General features: G+C 37.5%; 1 protein-coding gene across 1 annotated transcript in view; it reads right to left on the bottom strand.

The window, feature by feature from the left end:
- TTC39C (tetratricopeptide repeat domain 39C) overlaps positions 1 to 18,323 on the bottom strand; it is a 40,072-nt gene that overhangs the window by 11,805 nt on the left and 9,944 nt on the right. Inside the window, exons 2-9 of the mRNA XM_069004623.1 lie at positions 16,793 to 16,841; positions 15,148 to 15,276; positions 14,074 to 14,188; positions 10,311 to 10,665; positions 8,723 to 8,891; positions 1,562 to 1,655; positions 640 to 747; positions 46 to 155 (exon numbers count right to left, since the gene is read on the bottom strand). Coding sequence (XP_068860724.1) covers positions 46 to 155; positions 640 to 747; positions 1,562 to 1,655; positions 8,723 to 8,891; positions 10,311 to 10,665; positions 14,074 to 14,188; positions 15,148 to 15,276; positions 16,793 to 16,841 — 1,129 coding nt within the window. The remainder of the gene's footprint in view (positions 1 to 45; positions 156 to 639; positions 748 to 1,561; positions 1,656 to 8,722; positions 8,892 to 10,310; positions 10,666 to 14,073; positions 14,189 to 15,147; positions 15,277 to 16,792; positions 16,842 to 18,323) is intronic.

Raw genomic sequence — 18,323 nt, 5'->3', positions numbered from 1 at the left:
TTGTCATCACTGTACCAAAACAAGTCAGCCTATGCAAGAACTAACCTTTTTCACAGAAAATTGTTCAATCTGATTGTTTTTTCTCTTGAAAAGCTTCTGAACTTCCTTGAACACATTCTGAGCACCACTGACATCACCAGTGGCTCCTTGACACACTGCAAGAATACAGAAACAAAAATATGTTAACACTACTGAGACATGAAACAGGAAAAACTAAGATTAGATATGATACGGTAACAGAACAAAACCTCCACACACTCACCTCCAGAAAGTTATCCAGGCTGAGGATGCGACCAACATGGTAATCCCAACTCCCCCAGGTACCCTCTGTGATCACTAAAAAGTCAGTACTACTTTTTTATACCCATTAAAGGAAGTAATACCACCAAGCTTGTAAAATGGTAATAACGCTATCTACATGGAGAGGGGTGTACAGACAGGCATGTACATGTGTGAGCATGCAAGTGTTCATTCTGGAAACAAACACAATTGCCCAAGTCAAGCCTGGCACAAAGCTGCATGTGCAGCAGGGAGTGTGGAAGGTACTACATGCACCAGCAAGATTCCCAGAACAAAACAGTGCCAAAACCTTACCACATCACTGACTTATGATTTACCCAACACACTGGATATACTCACCTGCTGTTAAATAAGCATAGTAGCACTGGGACCACCTGGATTCATTTTTAAGCCTTTCAAAGGATTCAAATGCATCTTTGAAGTTCATCTCTATCATGCTGCACCAACCTAAAAGCAACACTCATTTAATTTCAGGGAAAGTACAGTAATTCCAACTCAGTATCAACATTATTGAAACACAGTTCTGTTGTGTTTGTTTTTGTTACGAGAGCTGAAGCTAGTTTAACAACTATAATAGTAACTGGAAAATTAAAAACTGGTTTCTATTTACTGGGAAACTTGAATTAGAAGGTTCCACAGGAAATAATGAATCCACATTTCAGAGCAGGAACAAAATTATACACCAAAAGCTCTCATTTTTAAAATTTAGATACTACATTTTGTAGAATGCTGAAACTTAAAAAGCTACAACTTTTTCCCTTAGTATTTTCCACAGGGACAAGAACCCATTTAAAGCTTGAAGCAACCTATCTTCTCCACTCTAAAGACTTGCATGCAAATTCAGACCACACATCATATACTGCTATTGATAGAAGGAAATGAACATTAAATATAGATCCTCCAAACTGTGAAGCTTCACTAACCTGATTAGGTTTTTGGCATAGAAATAAATTCATCTGACTTGTCTATAAATTCATTATTTCTAATTTTAAATAATATTCAGTAGGTGACCAGTTTGCCCTTGATTCCAGTCCACTCTCTGATTGTGCATCACCTTGTACTTGCAGATAATTTTATTATGAAAAAGTACTGAATTCTACTTGTCTAAACAAGAAGATTATTACCATAACCCACCGACAATAATGGCCAGTGGTCTAAAACCTTTCCAAAAATCCTAGTAAGAAGTATCCAGTTTGTTTATTGAAGCTGCCAGTCAAAACTTGAAAGTGAGCTATTTATGGTGTAAACACATCCAACATACCTATTTCATATAAGCACACATGTTGAATCTCCCTTTGGTCTGTTGCAAGTTCCAAAGCAGTATGAAATGAGGTCAAGGCACTATTAATTTGACACTAACAAAAATGAAAGAAAAAGAAACAAATTTAGGCATCTGAAATTTAAAACTTGTTGGATAATTTAACTTCGATAAAGGAAAAATTCGTATTTCTTTTAATAGGTAGTTAAAAAAAGCTACAGCAGAGGAGTGTTATAGTGTAATAGCAGCCAGGTCAGATCGTGTCTCAACCTTAATAATCAGTGACTGTATTCCTCCTATGTGCTATTAAGTCCAAAATTAACTGGGTTTGTGCAGTAAGCTTTTAAGTAATCTCACTTCTACTTTTACCAGTCATTTCACCTTTAAAAGTCACATTTTTAGCATCTGCCAATGAAGTTTAGCTTTCTGCACAATAGGATACCTTTAGTGTTTGATTTCATTTATTTTGAACTTTTCACCTCCTCCTATATCCATCAGAAACCCCTTTAAGCAACAGTTAATAGAGAATTCATAAATGCTGCATGACATGTAAAAAGCTAAAACAGCATATGAGAGAAACATCATTTTAATAAAACCATTAGCTAGCAACAGCTTAGCAAAAAGAGGCTGACATTTTTCTAAGAACTAGAATTACAGCTCTTTTGAGTACCTGGTTTTCCCCAGTCTGGGATGAGACTTCAGGGGAGATTATGGGGGGGGGAATGAAAATCAATATTTAATTCATTTTAAACATACTATATATGCCAATATGGCCCATACCAGCTCTAATACTGTTCCAATATTTATTCTCACATACAATTATTATAATTTATACAATAGAAGAATTTTAAAGCCACTCTCTGCTGACTAAGCACATGAGCAAAAGAAACACTTGAAAATGCATCTCACCGCTGCTGCAGGAATAACTGAATTCAAAAATTCCTACAAAAATCTGCAGCATTATAGCTTAAGTCCAGGCACACAGAGAGCTCTGAAGTGATTATATTAGGTTTTCTCCTTTGTCTCATCAGAGAAAACTGGTTTAGTTGCTAAGGAATAATTTAACTGTAAATAATACACATTGCATCAAGACAGCACAACTGCCAGCACAGGGAGCTGCCGCTGTACCAGTAAAAACACTGTACACTTAAAAAGTACAACAGTGATTGAAATAAGATGCTTGTTGGCAAGGCAGAAGAATATACAACACAGAAAGACAGGTGAGTTATATCTGCCCTGGAAAGCGACAGGGAGCCTGAGCCAGGTACACCTTGTTCCCTTCTGTAACAGCACATTCTCTCCACTCCACGTTACTCCACTGATGCTGCATCACCCCAACACAGCTTCCCAGAAAACAACTGCCATGAGCCCAGTCTTACAGAAAAAATAAAATAATATAAAATAAAATCAGTTTAGAACTTTATTTCTGTGCTAGGAATTCAAAAGCTCTGTAAATCTATGTTTTCAACGCTTATGAGGAAAATGACAAAGAAAGCCAAAAAGAAAATGTAAATATTTAGTTCTCTTCAAAGATACACTGCCTTCTAAACCCCTAAGCATTCTAAAACAGAAATCACTTATTCCATACAGTGACTGCTGGCAATCAACTCACTGTCTGCAATGCCCAACACCTGCCTGGGGCAGCACATGAAATACCGACCACCTGGCAATATACAAGTCCAGTTTGTTGAATATTCAACCTTCTATAACCCACCTCTCTAACTCTCTAGATCTCTCAAGTGTTTTGACATCTGCCTACATTTTCCTTCAGCATCAAGCTCATGTAAGTAAGTTTCAGAGACATTCATTAATAATTAAAGTTTCAATCATCTCCAGGGATTGCAGCAACATCCTGGAATATGAATTACTACTCTTGGTGTTAATTCTTAAATTATCTACTATCTGTTTACTGTTTAAAAGAGCAAACAACAAGAATTATAAAGTCCATCCTGGCTGCACCTGAAACTGATGTTCTTGAGATTTATAAATATAAATATAAATATATATATACACACTTGTAATTCCTTCAATATGCATCACTCCTCTCTCTCTTGGACATAATACAAAGACATAAAAAAGACTAATCCATACAAAATGTAATATACAGAACTAAATAACCATAAAGAGAATTATTAACCATAAAGAGAATTATTATGTGAGAATCCTAGTCTCATATTTCTGGACTTCAGATTAAAACTAAAAAGCACCCCAAACCAAAAACTAAGCATCTACAGAGCTTAACAAGACAAGGCAGCTTCCCATGCCAGCACACATTTCCTCAGAGTTGTTCTGAAATTTCGGGACACTCCCTCTCGCAGAACATCTCTATTCTCAATCACCACTCTGAATTTGTAAAGTTTCTAAGAAGACCTGTTCAGAATAAGGGGAAACCAAAAAGCAACACCTAAAAGGTATAAATTTACACCAGAGGACATTTTATGGACATTTCAAAGCCTGTACTTTCTATTCCTTAACATACTAAAACCCATTTTTCCTTAGACAAGTCACAAAATCAAACTAGAATTAATTTTACAAGAACAAGTGACCAGAAAACCCAGCACAATTCCTGAAAATAAGCCTTGACATTAAGCATGCTCTGCAAATTACTTTACTTTACACATCACTGTAATTTTCTTCCAGAAAGTTCATTTAAGACTTCTCAATGCTTGTTAATACTCTTGTCCTCAGTCTACTTTTCTATACCATACCCTCTTACCCCTAATTAAGAATGATGCTGCTGATACTGTAACATCTACAAGTTGACTAAAAAGCAAGAGTACTCGTCAGCATTACATTTAAGCACACGTTACCACTGCACACTTTCAGCAGCCTGCTCATCAACCACACTTTAGCACACCTGAACATACCACTGGTGCTTTGCCTGTCAGCTGGAGTATTTGGTACTTTTTCCTTCAGACTATTTACATGTACCTACAAAAATAGAAAATATGGATTGAGCCCCAGAACCTGCAGTTTGTCCAAGCCACAGGAATTTCTTGTATATTTCTTGTATATATACACACACACCCCCACCAGGAGTCTGTTCCTAATTAAAGCAAAGCAACCTTGTCCAGTTCACAACTTCACCAAACACTTCATTTTTGCTTTATACCCTTACTGCTCTCCACATGAAGCTATCAATCAATTTAATTACTGCTGAGTGGCACGACTGTGATTGTAAAAGATTTTAAACAATGTTGCTGATTAGGGGAAAAAAAAAAAAAAAAAAAAAAGGAAGAGAAAGCAAAACTGGAGGCTAAAAAGCAGAAATGGTTAAGCTCCAGAACACCACCTCTCACTCTGCCCTCTCCCATGCTACCACCATGCCCATCTTCCACTACTGGTTACAAACCCTCACCTGAATAGTCTAGGTCACTGTTTCAAAATTAAATTGGTAATTATTAACACAACTGTAGTATCAGACAACACACATTTAGAATGTGGATGGCAATATTTTTACTTTCACAGTAACAAGAAACATCCAAAAACACAACCAGAAACCCCATATTTTAGAACAGGATGTTTCAGCCACTATTATACCAATTATATTTTTATATACCCTTCAGGCCTAAGTATAAAACATTATTCTCACTTGTCTGCAGGAGTTTAAGCTTACATAAAATATCACTATCAGCTTTAGTGGAAAGTTATTTCAAAGACAGAAATTGTCAGACCTTCACAACGAAGAACCTGTGAGTCTGGAATATGTACCACACAATCACAAATCAAGCACAGATATGTCCATAAAAGTGGCCTTAGTGAATTATGTAAAACTCAGTAAAAATACTACTTTTAATACACAGTCTCTTAACTTACTCACTGGAAAGAAAAAAAAGACATTTAATCTGCCTAGCAGTACAAGCTTTAACTTTCTGGTGCCCTTTCATTACAGTCTTCCCAGACCATCCTCCCTTCCTTTCCCTTAACTTGCTCAATTCAGTAGTCTCCAAGCACTTTCAGACTTTTTTCTCGAAAACATGAATCTGGGAACAAAAAGCTGACAGATAAACTGCTCCACATTTATTGTACCTGTAAGGCTACTTCTTCAAAAACTGAAGTCTGCTAAGGATTTTACTGACTAATATCCATTCATGCTTTTTGGGGCACAAAGCATTATATAGTCCCACACAGTTCACTTGTCTTTTATAGACTGGAACACTTCACATAGGCAGTGCTTTTTCCTTGACTGCCTTCCTAGACAATTTCCTCCTTTGCCAGATTTGTGTCTCACTGTCCAGTCCTGAATTACTGCTCCTGCCTTTTGAACAGTTTCCCTCTCTCCAGGTGTCCATGGCTGAACTACGCTCCTTACTGTTTTTTCCTCCATAGAAAAGAAAAGAGACATACAAACAGCATGAAGGCTTCCTAATGGAAGCTGAACATACCATCAACTGAAGGTTACAAAAATGTATGCAGGATCAAAGGAAAAAAATTCAATGGACTGAGTGCCAGCAGGCCCTAATGCAAACCCTATAACCACATATGGAACATACAAGGTCTTCTGAGTAACATCTAAGCTGCCTTTTATCTATCTGCACTATTAAATTTTATCACAGAACTCTTAAAGGATGGTAGATGTTAAAGAAAGACTCAAATACATAAGCTTCAGTTCAAGGTATACTTTTAAATGTACACAGGTTAAAACACAGTTTTGTTAAGCTACCTGGAATAATACTCCATGCCCACTGGAGAGAATTTAAACCCAGCTGTGCATTAACAGTTTCAAGGAAGGCCAAATATGCACTTCCTAGGCTTTGCAGGAGCTCTCCTCACCCACCTGGGAAATGAGGAGGAAACTACAACTCAGCATATTAGCCTGTAATGTGAGAGTGTCTGTGCATTTCTGGCTCAGGATCACAGAATCACAGCATCGTTTAGGTTGAAAGGGACCTCCAAGATCAGAGTCCAACCTCTGACCAATCAGCACCTTGTCAATTAAACCACAGCACTAAGACCCACATCCAGTCATTTCTTGAACACCTTCAGGGACAGCAACTCCACCACCTCCCTGCACAGTTTGTTCCAATGCTTAACAAACCCTTCTGTGAAGATTTTGCTCCTGATGTCCAACTTGAACCTCCCCTGGCTCAGCTTGAGGCCACATCCTCTCGACCTATCACTCATTGCCTGGGAGAAGAGGCCGACCCCCAGCTTGCTACACCCTCCTTTCAGGGAGTTGTAGAGAGTGATAAGGTCACCCCTGAGCCTCCTTTTCTCCAAGCTAAACACCCCCAGCCCCCTCAGCCACTCCTTATAGGACTTGTGCTCCAGACCCTTCGCCAGTTGTGCTGCCCTTCTATGTCTTTCTTGAACTGAGGGGCCCAGGACTGGACACAGCCCTGCTGGACATGCTAATATGCAACGGATGCTATAAGACCAATGCCAAAATTCAGGACACGTGTAACCGCAAGCGCGTTGTGCAGAAACCCAGAGCAGCTCCCCACACCATTGCCATCCACCACATTCCTTCCTTCATTATTATGCCAACAACATTTAAGCAAATTAAGCTGGAAAAGTCCTACCAAAATCCACAGAAGACCCTGAGACACTTAACCTGGAGCATTTAGACACAGCAAAACCTCTGTGACTGATCACCACTTGGAACAAAGAAATGATGGGGGGAGGGGGAAGAGGCTGCTGAATGGAAAAGCTCTCATGAAAACACACACATGAATAGCAAAAGGGCATTTTAATTCCTGCTATCAACCAAAAAGCTTTCTGCTGACTAAGGGCATGGCTACAGAGCATAATGCACAGCATTCTGCCCGCTGAGCTAACCAAGTTAACATGGCCACACTGTCTCCATTCAATTGGAGCTAAAACTTCGCTATCTCCGTACAGTATCTGGGCATTAAATAATGCAGTAAGACTACATTTAAACAACTCTCATTCAAAATATTACAGTTCTCCAGAAAGGGACTGACTAGACAAAACTGACACCCCAAATATATCCTCCTTCTTTACACATATACTCCATTTATTAATAACTTACATTTAGACTTTTGCCATAACTTACCCTGAAAGTCAGAAGAATAATTTGAATTTTATTCCTTATTACATTAAAATACCAAGTTATACTCTGCATTCATTGTATAGTTATTCCCAACAAATCTGATTTTTACCATAAGAATGGAATAGGCATATAAATGAATAAAAGTCACTAAGGTCTTTCCTACTCAGGCAATAGCAATACTTTCCCAAGACTGACAACTTCCCCGTGACAATGTAATTCCCAAAATGCACCACTGCTTTCAAAAAGACAGCAAAAAAAGAAAAACAACATCTAAATCCCACACAAGAATACGCCTGCAAAATCTGAAAGGCCACTGAAGCCTGCTCCTCTGTTCTGTTACTATCTCTCTGAAAATATTTATCTGTATTTGAAAGACTTAAATGCAAATCAGCAAAGAATGACCACCAATATCAACAACTCAATTAGCTCTTGTAATTATGATGTTGACATGAAGGGTTTGAACATTCTGGGCTTCTGCTTTTTGTGTCAGGTTTTCTGGTTCATGTAATTGCTCTGAAAATATTCTGCTCTGATAAAAGCAGCAGCTAAGAGTTGAGTAGTACTTCAAACAGATTCTTAGAGAATAATACAGCCAAAATCCACAAGGCTGCTGCAGTGTTTGAATAATGCTTTGCAATAGCATTCACAAACACATTTTCAGTGAATACATTTCTGCTCAGGTCAGAGCTCACCCTTAGCAACAGAAAACATCCTGATGTGACCTCTGAAAAGCAAAGCAGTTATTTAAGGGGAACTGCTGCAGAGAATTAGCTGTAAATGAACAATGCATAAAACAAAGAGGAAGATAAATACTATGCACTCAGCAGATAATACTCAATTTTAGCTTGACAAGCAAAACTGAAATAGCTCAAGAAACTCAAGTGGCCAAATGCACTTCCTTTTAGCAGAGTCACAGAAGTATCAAGTAGCTGGAAAAGAATTTCAAAATGTCATTAACTCAGATCTAGTGGAAAAGCAAGTTTTGCATGTGAACTCAAAACTAGGAAGGACTTAATCTATCATTCTTATCTTTCCATGTATCTGTATCTTTAGTCAGAATCTGCTGAAGCTTGCACAGTTCATTCACACCAGAAAAACATAAGAAAGGATCAGGAGGAAAAATCAGTCTAAAGGATGAAAATGTGCAATACCTCTAATCGTTGTATCCTTCCCTTGAAGAACATGAACAGAGAAGAATTTGGATAAGCAGATTCTTTCTTGGCAAGAATTTCTTTTGCCTCCTTCAATCCTGCCTTGTTATCACTGCCATCAAGGGCAAAAAAGGGACGAACAACTGTGTGGTACCACAACAGAGCTAATCTAAAATAAATGTAAGAGTAAAACACATTACAGCTTGTAAACAGAAATTTAAGGATAACATTCTACACAGACAAACTTTTAAATTATTCTGAATGACAAAGACAGATATGAATCTTTTATTATACAATCTGGCTTTATACTTTAAACACAATACTATTGCCATACACCAAGGTACTCCTGAACTGCACCTGAACATACAATTCAGTGCACGTTACCCAAAGGCACGGTAACAATTGAGCTCATAGCATCAAAGCAGTTGAGCCTTTAGAACTCTCAGTAGATTTTAGAAAAGAAAAACCCACAGGAAAACTTTGAAAACTAACTCTTCACTAGAGTGGGAAACAAAAAAACTCAAACAAACAAAAAAAAAAACCAAACCAAACAAGAAGCCCAAAACCAAACAACAACAAGAAACCTGACAAAAATCAACAAAAAACACTAAGCACACACCAGCAGACACTCTTGAAATCAGTGTGAAAAAGAAATACATCCTGTGTTCAGAAGGGCAGATATTTATATGACCTACATCACTCCTGGAAACAAAGGCAGAGCACAAAGATTTCCACAACTATCTGAAGGAGGAAACATTCCCCAAATACATCATTACTCCACTGATCTTTCTCCCTTAGAAAGGGGAAAGATCAATAGGAACATTTCATCCTAAGCTTTTTGAAACAAACAGAAATCCAACTCTTCTCCTGACACAGAAGAGACTTTTGCTCTGCTGTCAATGTTTCAATTGCGACACCTGATGGTACCTGCAGTAGGTCCAGTAATAAAAGCATTAATTTGTAGATATTTGTAGATAATGCAATAATGAAGTCATTTATGAGGGCAGTTTAAATTAGGTCTGGATAACCCTTCAGCTCTTGAAAAGACCTGAGTGCAGAATGTCATCTTGAAAAAAAGAGTACAAAAAAAATACTCCCTTAAAAATACTAGAAGGAACATCTCATTTTACTGAGATGCTAAAACAAACAAAAAAAAGATTTAAAACAATTGAAAACGTTTGGGTCAGTAGTAAGAAAACACAGCTAAATGAGAGCAATGACTCACACAAAGTAGTATGCACCCCACAGCAGAGAATGTAACTCAGGTAAACTTACACAGCCTTCAGGGGGAGCTTTTATTTAGTCTGCTGGCATTTAAATCACAGGACATTAGAACTGCAGGTACTTAAGCATACAGCAAAATACTGACCCAAACCCCAAACACGTGTAAGTAATTAACAGCAGAGATCTCATACATTAGTAAGTGATGAATTTACTAAACCATGGTACATTAAACAACGAACTACCAGTTTATTTTACCTGCTGTTGTTTCCTTTAAAGCAACATGACTCTTTGGTTTTGACTTTCTCCCAGTTACTTACTTTTAGTACTAAGTTATCTACCAAAGCATTTCAATATAGCTACTCACGTAGCTAAAGGGGCCTTCATGTCCTTACTTTCACTTGCATACATCAGTGAGGAAAGCCCCTGTAGGCGGTCTCCAGGAAAACCCAGCAGGTTGATGATTTTGAGCAGGTTTGGGGGCACCATGGATATGCAAAGATGAAAAAGTCCATATCCAAAGCTAACAGCACCTTTCAGTCTGTTTAGCGAATCCTCCGTTACACCTTCTGCAGCAATATGATTATCATTTGCAGCATCAGAAGTCAAGGATTCCTGAGTTGTTTTCTTCTGATATATTTCCTGAAGTGTATTAATGTCCGTATAGCACTTATTGTAAATTTTCCAGGCTTTTCGGAGTATCCACCCACCTTTTATGTATGCTAAAAAATCAAGGAAGAAAAGAAATACTTCAAAGACATATTTCAGAAGTGGAACATCCTAAGTAGTAAATGCTATTTTCCAACCCCAGGATGCTCTATTTGCAGTAACCTATTTCTAATAGCTACGGTTCCCTCAGAGAGGTCTTGCAGACTGGGCACTACAAAGTTCAGTGTGTACAACCAGACTTTACAGCAGCACACAACACAAAGGCACCTCCAGTCAGCGATGTAGCAGTACAGCTGTCAGAGAGAAAGAGAGCAATCAACGAACTTAATGCTTGGTTTTGCTCCACTACAGAGTGCAGATGAAAAGGCTGCCTAGCAAACCGAGAGAAGCAAAACTCAGAAGAGATTACATCTCCTCTCTTAAGACCAAATTGTGTTAAAATACAGTTGATGGGAAAATACCAAGAAAAGCCTTTCCTCTGGGTTACACAGTAAGATTTTCAACATTATCACTTCCCTGCCCTTCACATGAACACAGTGCATTACAATTAAGGAAAAGAAAAAAAGAAAACACACAAATTATATGGTTTTAAAGTATTTTCAGTTGCCTAATTTCCTCAATTTCAAATGCAATACGGGTACCTGAATTTCCCTAAAAATCTGGTCTTGCGCATTCTCAGTTGAGAATGACAGCATTCTCGGTCTGTGATCTTTATAGCAGGGTAAAAAAAGGCCTGACCATTAAAAGATGAAGATGCTCAATGAGCCTATTTACACAGCAATCATCTTTGTTATAAGCACACCCTTGAATAATGGTGTTAAACATGAAACAAATGGAGAATATCTTTGTACACATTAACTGTAAAAACAGACACCAGCATTTTGGCTGTGACAGAGCCCTGAGAGTTAGGAACTGCAGTGACAAAGATTAACTAAAAATAAAATAAAAACATGGTTATAGCAGCAGTGTTCTAAACAAATATAGCCAGATTTGCAAAGATCAGTGTTGTAACTAATGCCAGAATTAGACCATAACAGGTGGGTTGTGTTAAAGAAAAGCAAGATGCTATTAATACCAAACAACTCTATAAAAGCCTTTGATGCCTTTGACAAAAACCCTCCCAAATCACAAAAAAACCCCAACATTTCTAGAGAAAGTAACATCACAGACTAGACTACCTCTTTTGGATTCTTGTTATATTAGGAGGAGATGAAGTCAGTTTGATAGTCTTAAAAAACTGTACTGAGAAGACTGTAAGATTTGTATTCACTGTTATGACAGATGGGTTCTGTCAACGTGAACTTGAAAGTATTAAAAAAACAATAAATCCTCTCTCCTGAGATGCATACAAAGCATTAGAATAAAAAATCGACACTCCCCCCCCATGATTCAGCTGCATTACAGGACTAACATTACTCCAATTTTAAGTGATTAGGTCACTTTTTGGCTGCACAAAGTTGTGTGGTTCACCACAAGATGAATGCTCATACAACTATGCACAGCAATGCAGCACACAGGTAATAAGAAAACCCCACATTTTACTTATCCTACAGATAGTGATTCTGCCCAGAGCCAACCACTGTGTTCAATGCAAGCATGAAATGGAGAAGACGTGGTATGGTGAAAAAAAAGTACAGTTTTACACTTTACTTCTGTTGGTGTGCTGTCATTTAACAGTCCATTAACACAGCATAACCACAACTGATATGATATTGATATAGCAATACAAGGCATTTCTGACTTTTTAGACATAAAAATTAAATCAAGCCAAATCACTGAGTTGACTCCCCAACATGAAAGTAGTCAGACCCATGACAGCAGCAGTAAATACCAAGAAAAGGTAGTTCAGTATTGCCATGGGAAGCTAATGTCATTTGCTCTGCCAACAACTTTATGATGAAACTATTTCTAATACATCCACGAGGGTGGAAAAGAAAATGTAAAATGTGTAAAGCATATGAGAAACCAACTTGCGTGGCATCATATGCTTCTTGTCAAACTGTTCCAGGAAGAAAAACATAAGGAATTTTTCACCCATCCACCGATCAGAAACATTTATCTCCTGGGTTTTTTTGTGAAATTACACCCATTTCAATAATCAGGCTGCTATTTCTGTATGGAAATACAATAAAAACAAAGAATGTATATACATAAACAGAAAGGTAATATACTTTAAAACACAAAATAATGGATCCAACAGCTCAGTAATGTCAGTAACTAGTAGTCACTGAGGTAGCATTTAGCTGCTTGGAATTTTAACTAAAGATTTCAGGTATATTTTTTACTCAGTAGAATAACCCAAATATACTGCATGCTCTGCAATTCTCTGCTACCCACTTCAGTTCTCTGAGCTGCAGACAAGAGAGAAAGGGAACAGACACCACCTTCAGTTACAGCATCCAACCCAGTTATGCAGCTGCAGAATACATACTGAAACAAGGGAAAAAAGCTTCAAGAGGGAGGGAAAAAATAAGCATCACAAACAAAAACCCAGAACTGCATCAAAAATAGCAAGAAAACCCTTCTGCAGCACAACACACAAAGTAGACAGAAATATATCCTGAATTTCTGATAGCAAGAACCAAATATATTCTTGATGCCATAGCTTGGAATAAAACAAGTCTGCACATCACAGAAAGCATTACATCCTTGACTGAAAATCTTAAGTGTTATTTTAAATAATCTGAATGTTATTTCCCCATTTCCTTTCAGCTGATCAGCAGAGTTTTCAATCTGGTCTGTCTGCCATCTCTCAGTCTTCATCCATTTGGTAGGAACCTGAGATATGCTCACACCTTCTGTATGACCTTGACCACATTTTCTATAAACTTATGGATAAAAGCATGTTTTAAGACCGTGCAAGAGATGCAGGAATGCAAGAAAACGTCAGAAAGAGCTCTGCAGTTGAAAGGAGCAGTTTGTATTCAACACAACAGGATTACCCTCTTTGGCATGCAAGGACGCACTCTGGTGACCACAGAGTAAGAACTGATTCAGCAGTTCTATGTTCAGCACACTCATTTAAAACTGCTTTCATTGGCAGTTTGTCACCTCCCTGAATTGTCATGAACGGGATACATATGGAACATCAGGATTTTCCCAGTGGCCAGGATTTAACAGCCTCTTATCTTGCTGGCCACAAAGCACACAGATGCTACCCACCTTTGTCCCAACACCTCTATGATAAACATGCAAAATTGTCAACTGAATATGATTATTGGCATGAAAAAAGCAAAAAAGCTCTAATTTGTAGCAATCCATCTCATCTTATTTTTCACGACCACCTACACAAAGGTGGGGTACCTCTGTTCATGTACCAGTCTTGGAATGTTTCAAATGCAACTGTGTTCCTTCTTACAAAACAATTATTTTTACTGATAGTCATATGGCAATTTTATGATCAAGCTTTATTAAAAAGACATCCTGCTAAAGTACATCTAAAAACAAAAGCCACAGCACACCTGATAACTCTTGTTTTACAAACGAGAGCACAGCCAAGTAGACCTGACAGTCTGCTACAATAATTTGTCTTTGTAGACGATCTATCATGGATAGAGTGGATTTTCGTCCATCAACCTGTTTGGAATATAGAAACACAGAGAACAGGAAATTATTAACAAAGATAATACACAATACTTGTCTAAATCTGGAAAAGTAAAAAACCCAATTTTAACTGCAAGTGGTAGTATTGCTACTAAATTAACTCAGCATTTTGAATTTCAAAACTATGCTAAAATTTCTCAGACAGATCATCACAATCAAAATCCTACTTAACAGAGAAATTTTACACATATACTATCAGTTATTTTTCCAGTCAGAACAGACTTAAATTTCATTTAATTATTACGAAATGCATAAGACATGTAATTAAAATATTTTAGACAGGAAGAGCATAGAAAAGGGCACATGACAAGTGGCAGGGAAAATACAGTGCCTCAAGAGCAGAGAGTTAAGAACAACAGGTTCAACACTTTTTACCAGGCAAACTAAAAACTGAAGAGAAATGGCTTCTTTTTCTGCTGCGGTTCTGCTGTGTCACACTAGGCAGGCTGCTCACTGGATGCTTCTATACAACTACTTCAACTTGTTCTGAATCTCCATGCTTTATTCCTCCTTTATTATTTAGAATGAAAAATCTAAAAAAGGAAGGAAAATTCCCTAGGAATATGCCTGGCTCATAGCAGCCTGCAGCCTCAACGTCACAACTTTTGAACATTACTAGAGCATGGATGAATTAAAGTTAGCCTGAATTAGACAGGCTACAAGCTTCCTGAAATAATTTTAGTAGGACACAAATTTTACATATTCAGAAAACAATTACTAACATCAACACAACCTGATGCTTTAGAAGACACTTTACTCACCTGCAACTGAGTATTTTAGAACTATTAGGAAATTCAACCAAAATATTTGACTTAATTTCCAAATTTATCTCAACTGCTCTTCACATACCAAGAACCATCTATTTAAGATACAAAGAGGACAGAAGGGAACTTTCCAGAAAAATTTGTTCAATACATAAATTATGTTCTTACATTCTTTTTAATTTTATTCTTGATTGTTTCTATAACTCCAGCTTCTTCACTTTCACAAAGTTTTTCTGTAGCTTTTAAGTCATCACATGCCACTTGCATTTTCTCCTCTTCAAATGTCATCATGGCATTCTATCAAAAACCAAACACATTTGAATGTTAAAAATCACAAATACTTTTATTTCTACAAAAGCTGCGGGATAGTAAAATTTTTCATAAAAGCTTGACAATAAAGCCTTTTTAAACTGAAGTATTAATACACACACATCAGTACCAATCTTTCTAACACAGAAACACCAAACTAGAGAATTGAGTACTTTCCCGAAATTTCAAGACAAATCAACTCAGAACACACTAAGTGCTAACCTCCATCTTACAGCTTCATATACAGTCAAACTGAATCTACTGTCACACTACTTTAAGCAGAAGAAAAATCCCTATAAATTAATTTCCAATTTTTGTTATGTAAGGCATGATTTGCATCTGTGCAGGTATCTGCTTTTATGTAATTCATCCATGTAAATAACAGGCCTCCAAAGTCAGTAACAACCAACAGCTATTAAATTCTTCAAAATAATAGCCACAGTCCCTACATAGGTAAGAAGAAAAAGAAACCACATCTGACTCCAACTACTGCTGAACCAACCGAAAAAAAAAAAAATCAGGACAAGTAACTTCTTTTCTTGGAGCTTATTAAACAAAAGCTCTGAATGACACAGGCACACCAAGTGCTGCTGCTATATTTAGAACAGCAGCTAAGCAAGATACTTTCAAGATCCTCTGATGCTGCACTGTGGTGTTGCACTGGTTCATCAATTCAGATAAGCAAACCTGAGAGATTCTCTTTCCTTTCTCCCTGCCACTGACTTAAAAGGAAGCATAGGCCCCAGGAGTTTTCCTAACCAGTGTATTTTTCCATCTTGCATACTAGAGAGAATTCATATTTATTTCATTCATAAATCACGTATTTCTGACATATTATAATAAATTCTTTCAAAAGAGTATTACCATAGATAATTTCTGGTGAGATCTAAGATGAAGCAGCAAAGTCAGAATAAGGACAGTCTAAAAAACAAGATCCAAACACTTTCTAATACACCTGCTCAGTTTTTATACATGGCATTATCATTTTTAATACGTTATATACAAAAAAAAGCCTTTAACAAACCTAACGTGTTCATTGTGGCTTTTTAGTCAATCAGTACTCTCAGTTCTCATCTATCCAAAATGGAAGCAACGTGAAAGTATTGAATTAACAACTTTCACTCAGAAGTATGGACGGAGAAAGCTTCAAGAGCAAAAGTTACCAGAAAAACAGACATTCATGAGTTTTATTTTAATCAAATAAATAAATAAATAACTCCACTGCTCACTTAAGAGAACTTTTTATTATGGGTCTTTTAATGGAACACATAAATATTTAATATATTTAAGGAGCTGAATCGCAGAGCCTTTACTTTCTATTTAAACCACATGAGTAAACAAGCTTTACACAGCATAATGTCTTGTTCTCCAGCTATGTTTAATCTAAAAATTTGGAAAAAATTAGTCTCAGAAAAAGAAACAAATTTAGAGTATTATGAACATGTGCATGCACGTACAACCATGAACCCCACAAGATGTATACTCTGTGCTCCCATTTACTCACCAAAAAACTGACAAAACTGGCTCCAAAACTCATTAATGGGCTATGGTTTCTGTAAAGAAAACAAAAAATAGTTACTATATCGTGGTGGTCTATATACCCACTGCTTTTCTTATCCCATATTGTTACCCCTCACTTTCCCTTGCCCCAAGTCCTGGCCACTCCCTCGGGCTCTCCCCAGCTCCGCCCATGTACCGCCCCTACGATCTGACAAAACCCCCTTGCTCCCCAACCACGAGTCCCTCTGCCTCTGGGGATCACCGGGACATGATGAAACAGTGATGGTCCTCTGGAACCCTCATGGAGGGTCCCTTCTCGCCTCCTTTGCCGTCACTGTGCTGTAGAGCTGACAGCCACCGGAGCAAGAGCGCGGAGCCGTCTGAAATGGACTGCGGGAGGGCGGAATGGCTGCCCTGCCCTGAGCAGCCCCGCTGAGCTCCCAGGGAAAGCTGCAGCTTGCTAAACCAAACCCAGCACTACAACACTATATTTGCACATATTTCCTGTAATACAGATCCATATAGAATTTCTTGGGTTTAGTTTGCATGTTTGTAAATAAATCTTGGTGGGTTTTTTTGTATCAAGTTACAAAGATATCTGCAAGACATAATGGAAACAGAAAACCAAAAGCTTCATATCTTTTACTATATTGAATGTATCTTAAAAAAATAATTTTTCAGGTATTAAGATACAGATATTTTAAGAGAAATCACTGCCATCAAAATGCCTTCAGTTCAGGTCAAAAGAAAAAGCTACAGAAAATTAAAAACCTGCCAATTCTACTCCCCTCTTGTGATCCATCACTATGATTTTGTCCTAGCAGAGTGTAGTGGTTTGGTATGCTTTCTAACCCATGACACAGAGAAATGTTCCCTGGCTCTATTAAAAGATTCCCATTTCCATCTGCTTCTATGAATTTAAGTTAAGCTACCCACTAAAAAAATGCATCTACTACATAATGAAGTTGTTGTAATACAAGGTTCTTACAAGGCTTATGGTTTTGTATCTGTTTTGTTTCAAGCTCAGAATCCATCTCTAACTACACTGTGAGGAACAGCTTTAAGATGCTTCACCTTTTCTCTTCACAGGGCTATTCCCAAAGGGTGAAATCACAGCTAGACCAAAACATTCAAGCAACCAAAACTTTGATAATGCATCAGACAGGTTTCAAGCTGTGTGCTGTAGTCACACAGACCATGAGGCTACAGTAATGCCACATAGAAGGCTCTTGAAAAAAAAAAAACATTACAATGTCAGGACCTCAGTGGTACCATTGATTCACGTTGCTCAGTGGTGGGCTGCCAGACCTCCAGGATTTAAGAAGTATAATTTAGGCTACAGAAACATACAGTGCTACCGTAAAGCACTTAATTTGTTTTCAACTTTATTCTACAAGCATTATATTAAAGCAGAGTTTTAAAACAGCATAGGTACTTGAAAAACATAGAGAAAGAAGTATATTGCTACAACACAAATTTCCAGTAGTGAACCTGCATCATATAAAACAAGAGTAGAGTTTGGCTGTTTGCGTTTT

The sequence above is a fragment of the Aphelocoma coerulescens genome, chromosome 2, assembly GCF_041296385.1.
Source record: "Aphelocoma coerulescens isolate FSJ_1873_10779 chromosome 2, UR_Acoe_1.0, whole genome shotgun sequence".
NCBI classification, from domain to species: domain Eukaryota; kingdom Metazoa; phylum Chordata; class Aves; order Passeriformes; family Corvidae; genus Aphelocoma; species Aphelocoma coerulescens.
The sequence above is the reverse complement of the archived record's forward strand: the minus strand, read 5'-3'. Positions and strand labels throughout refer to the sequence as shown.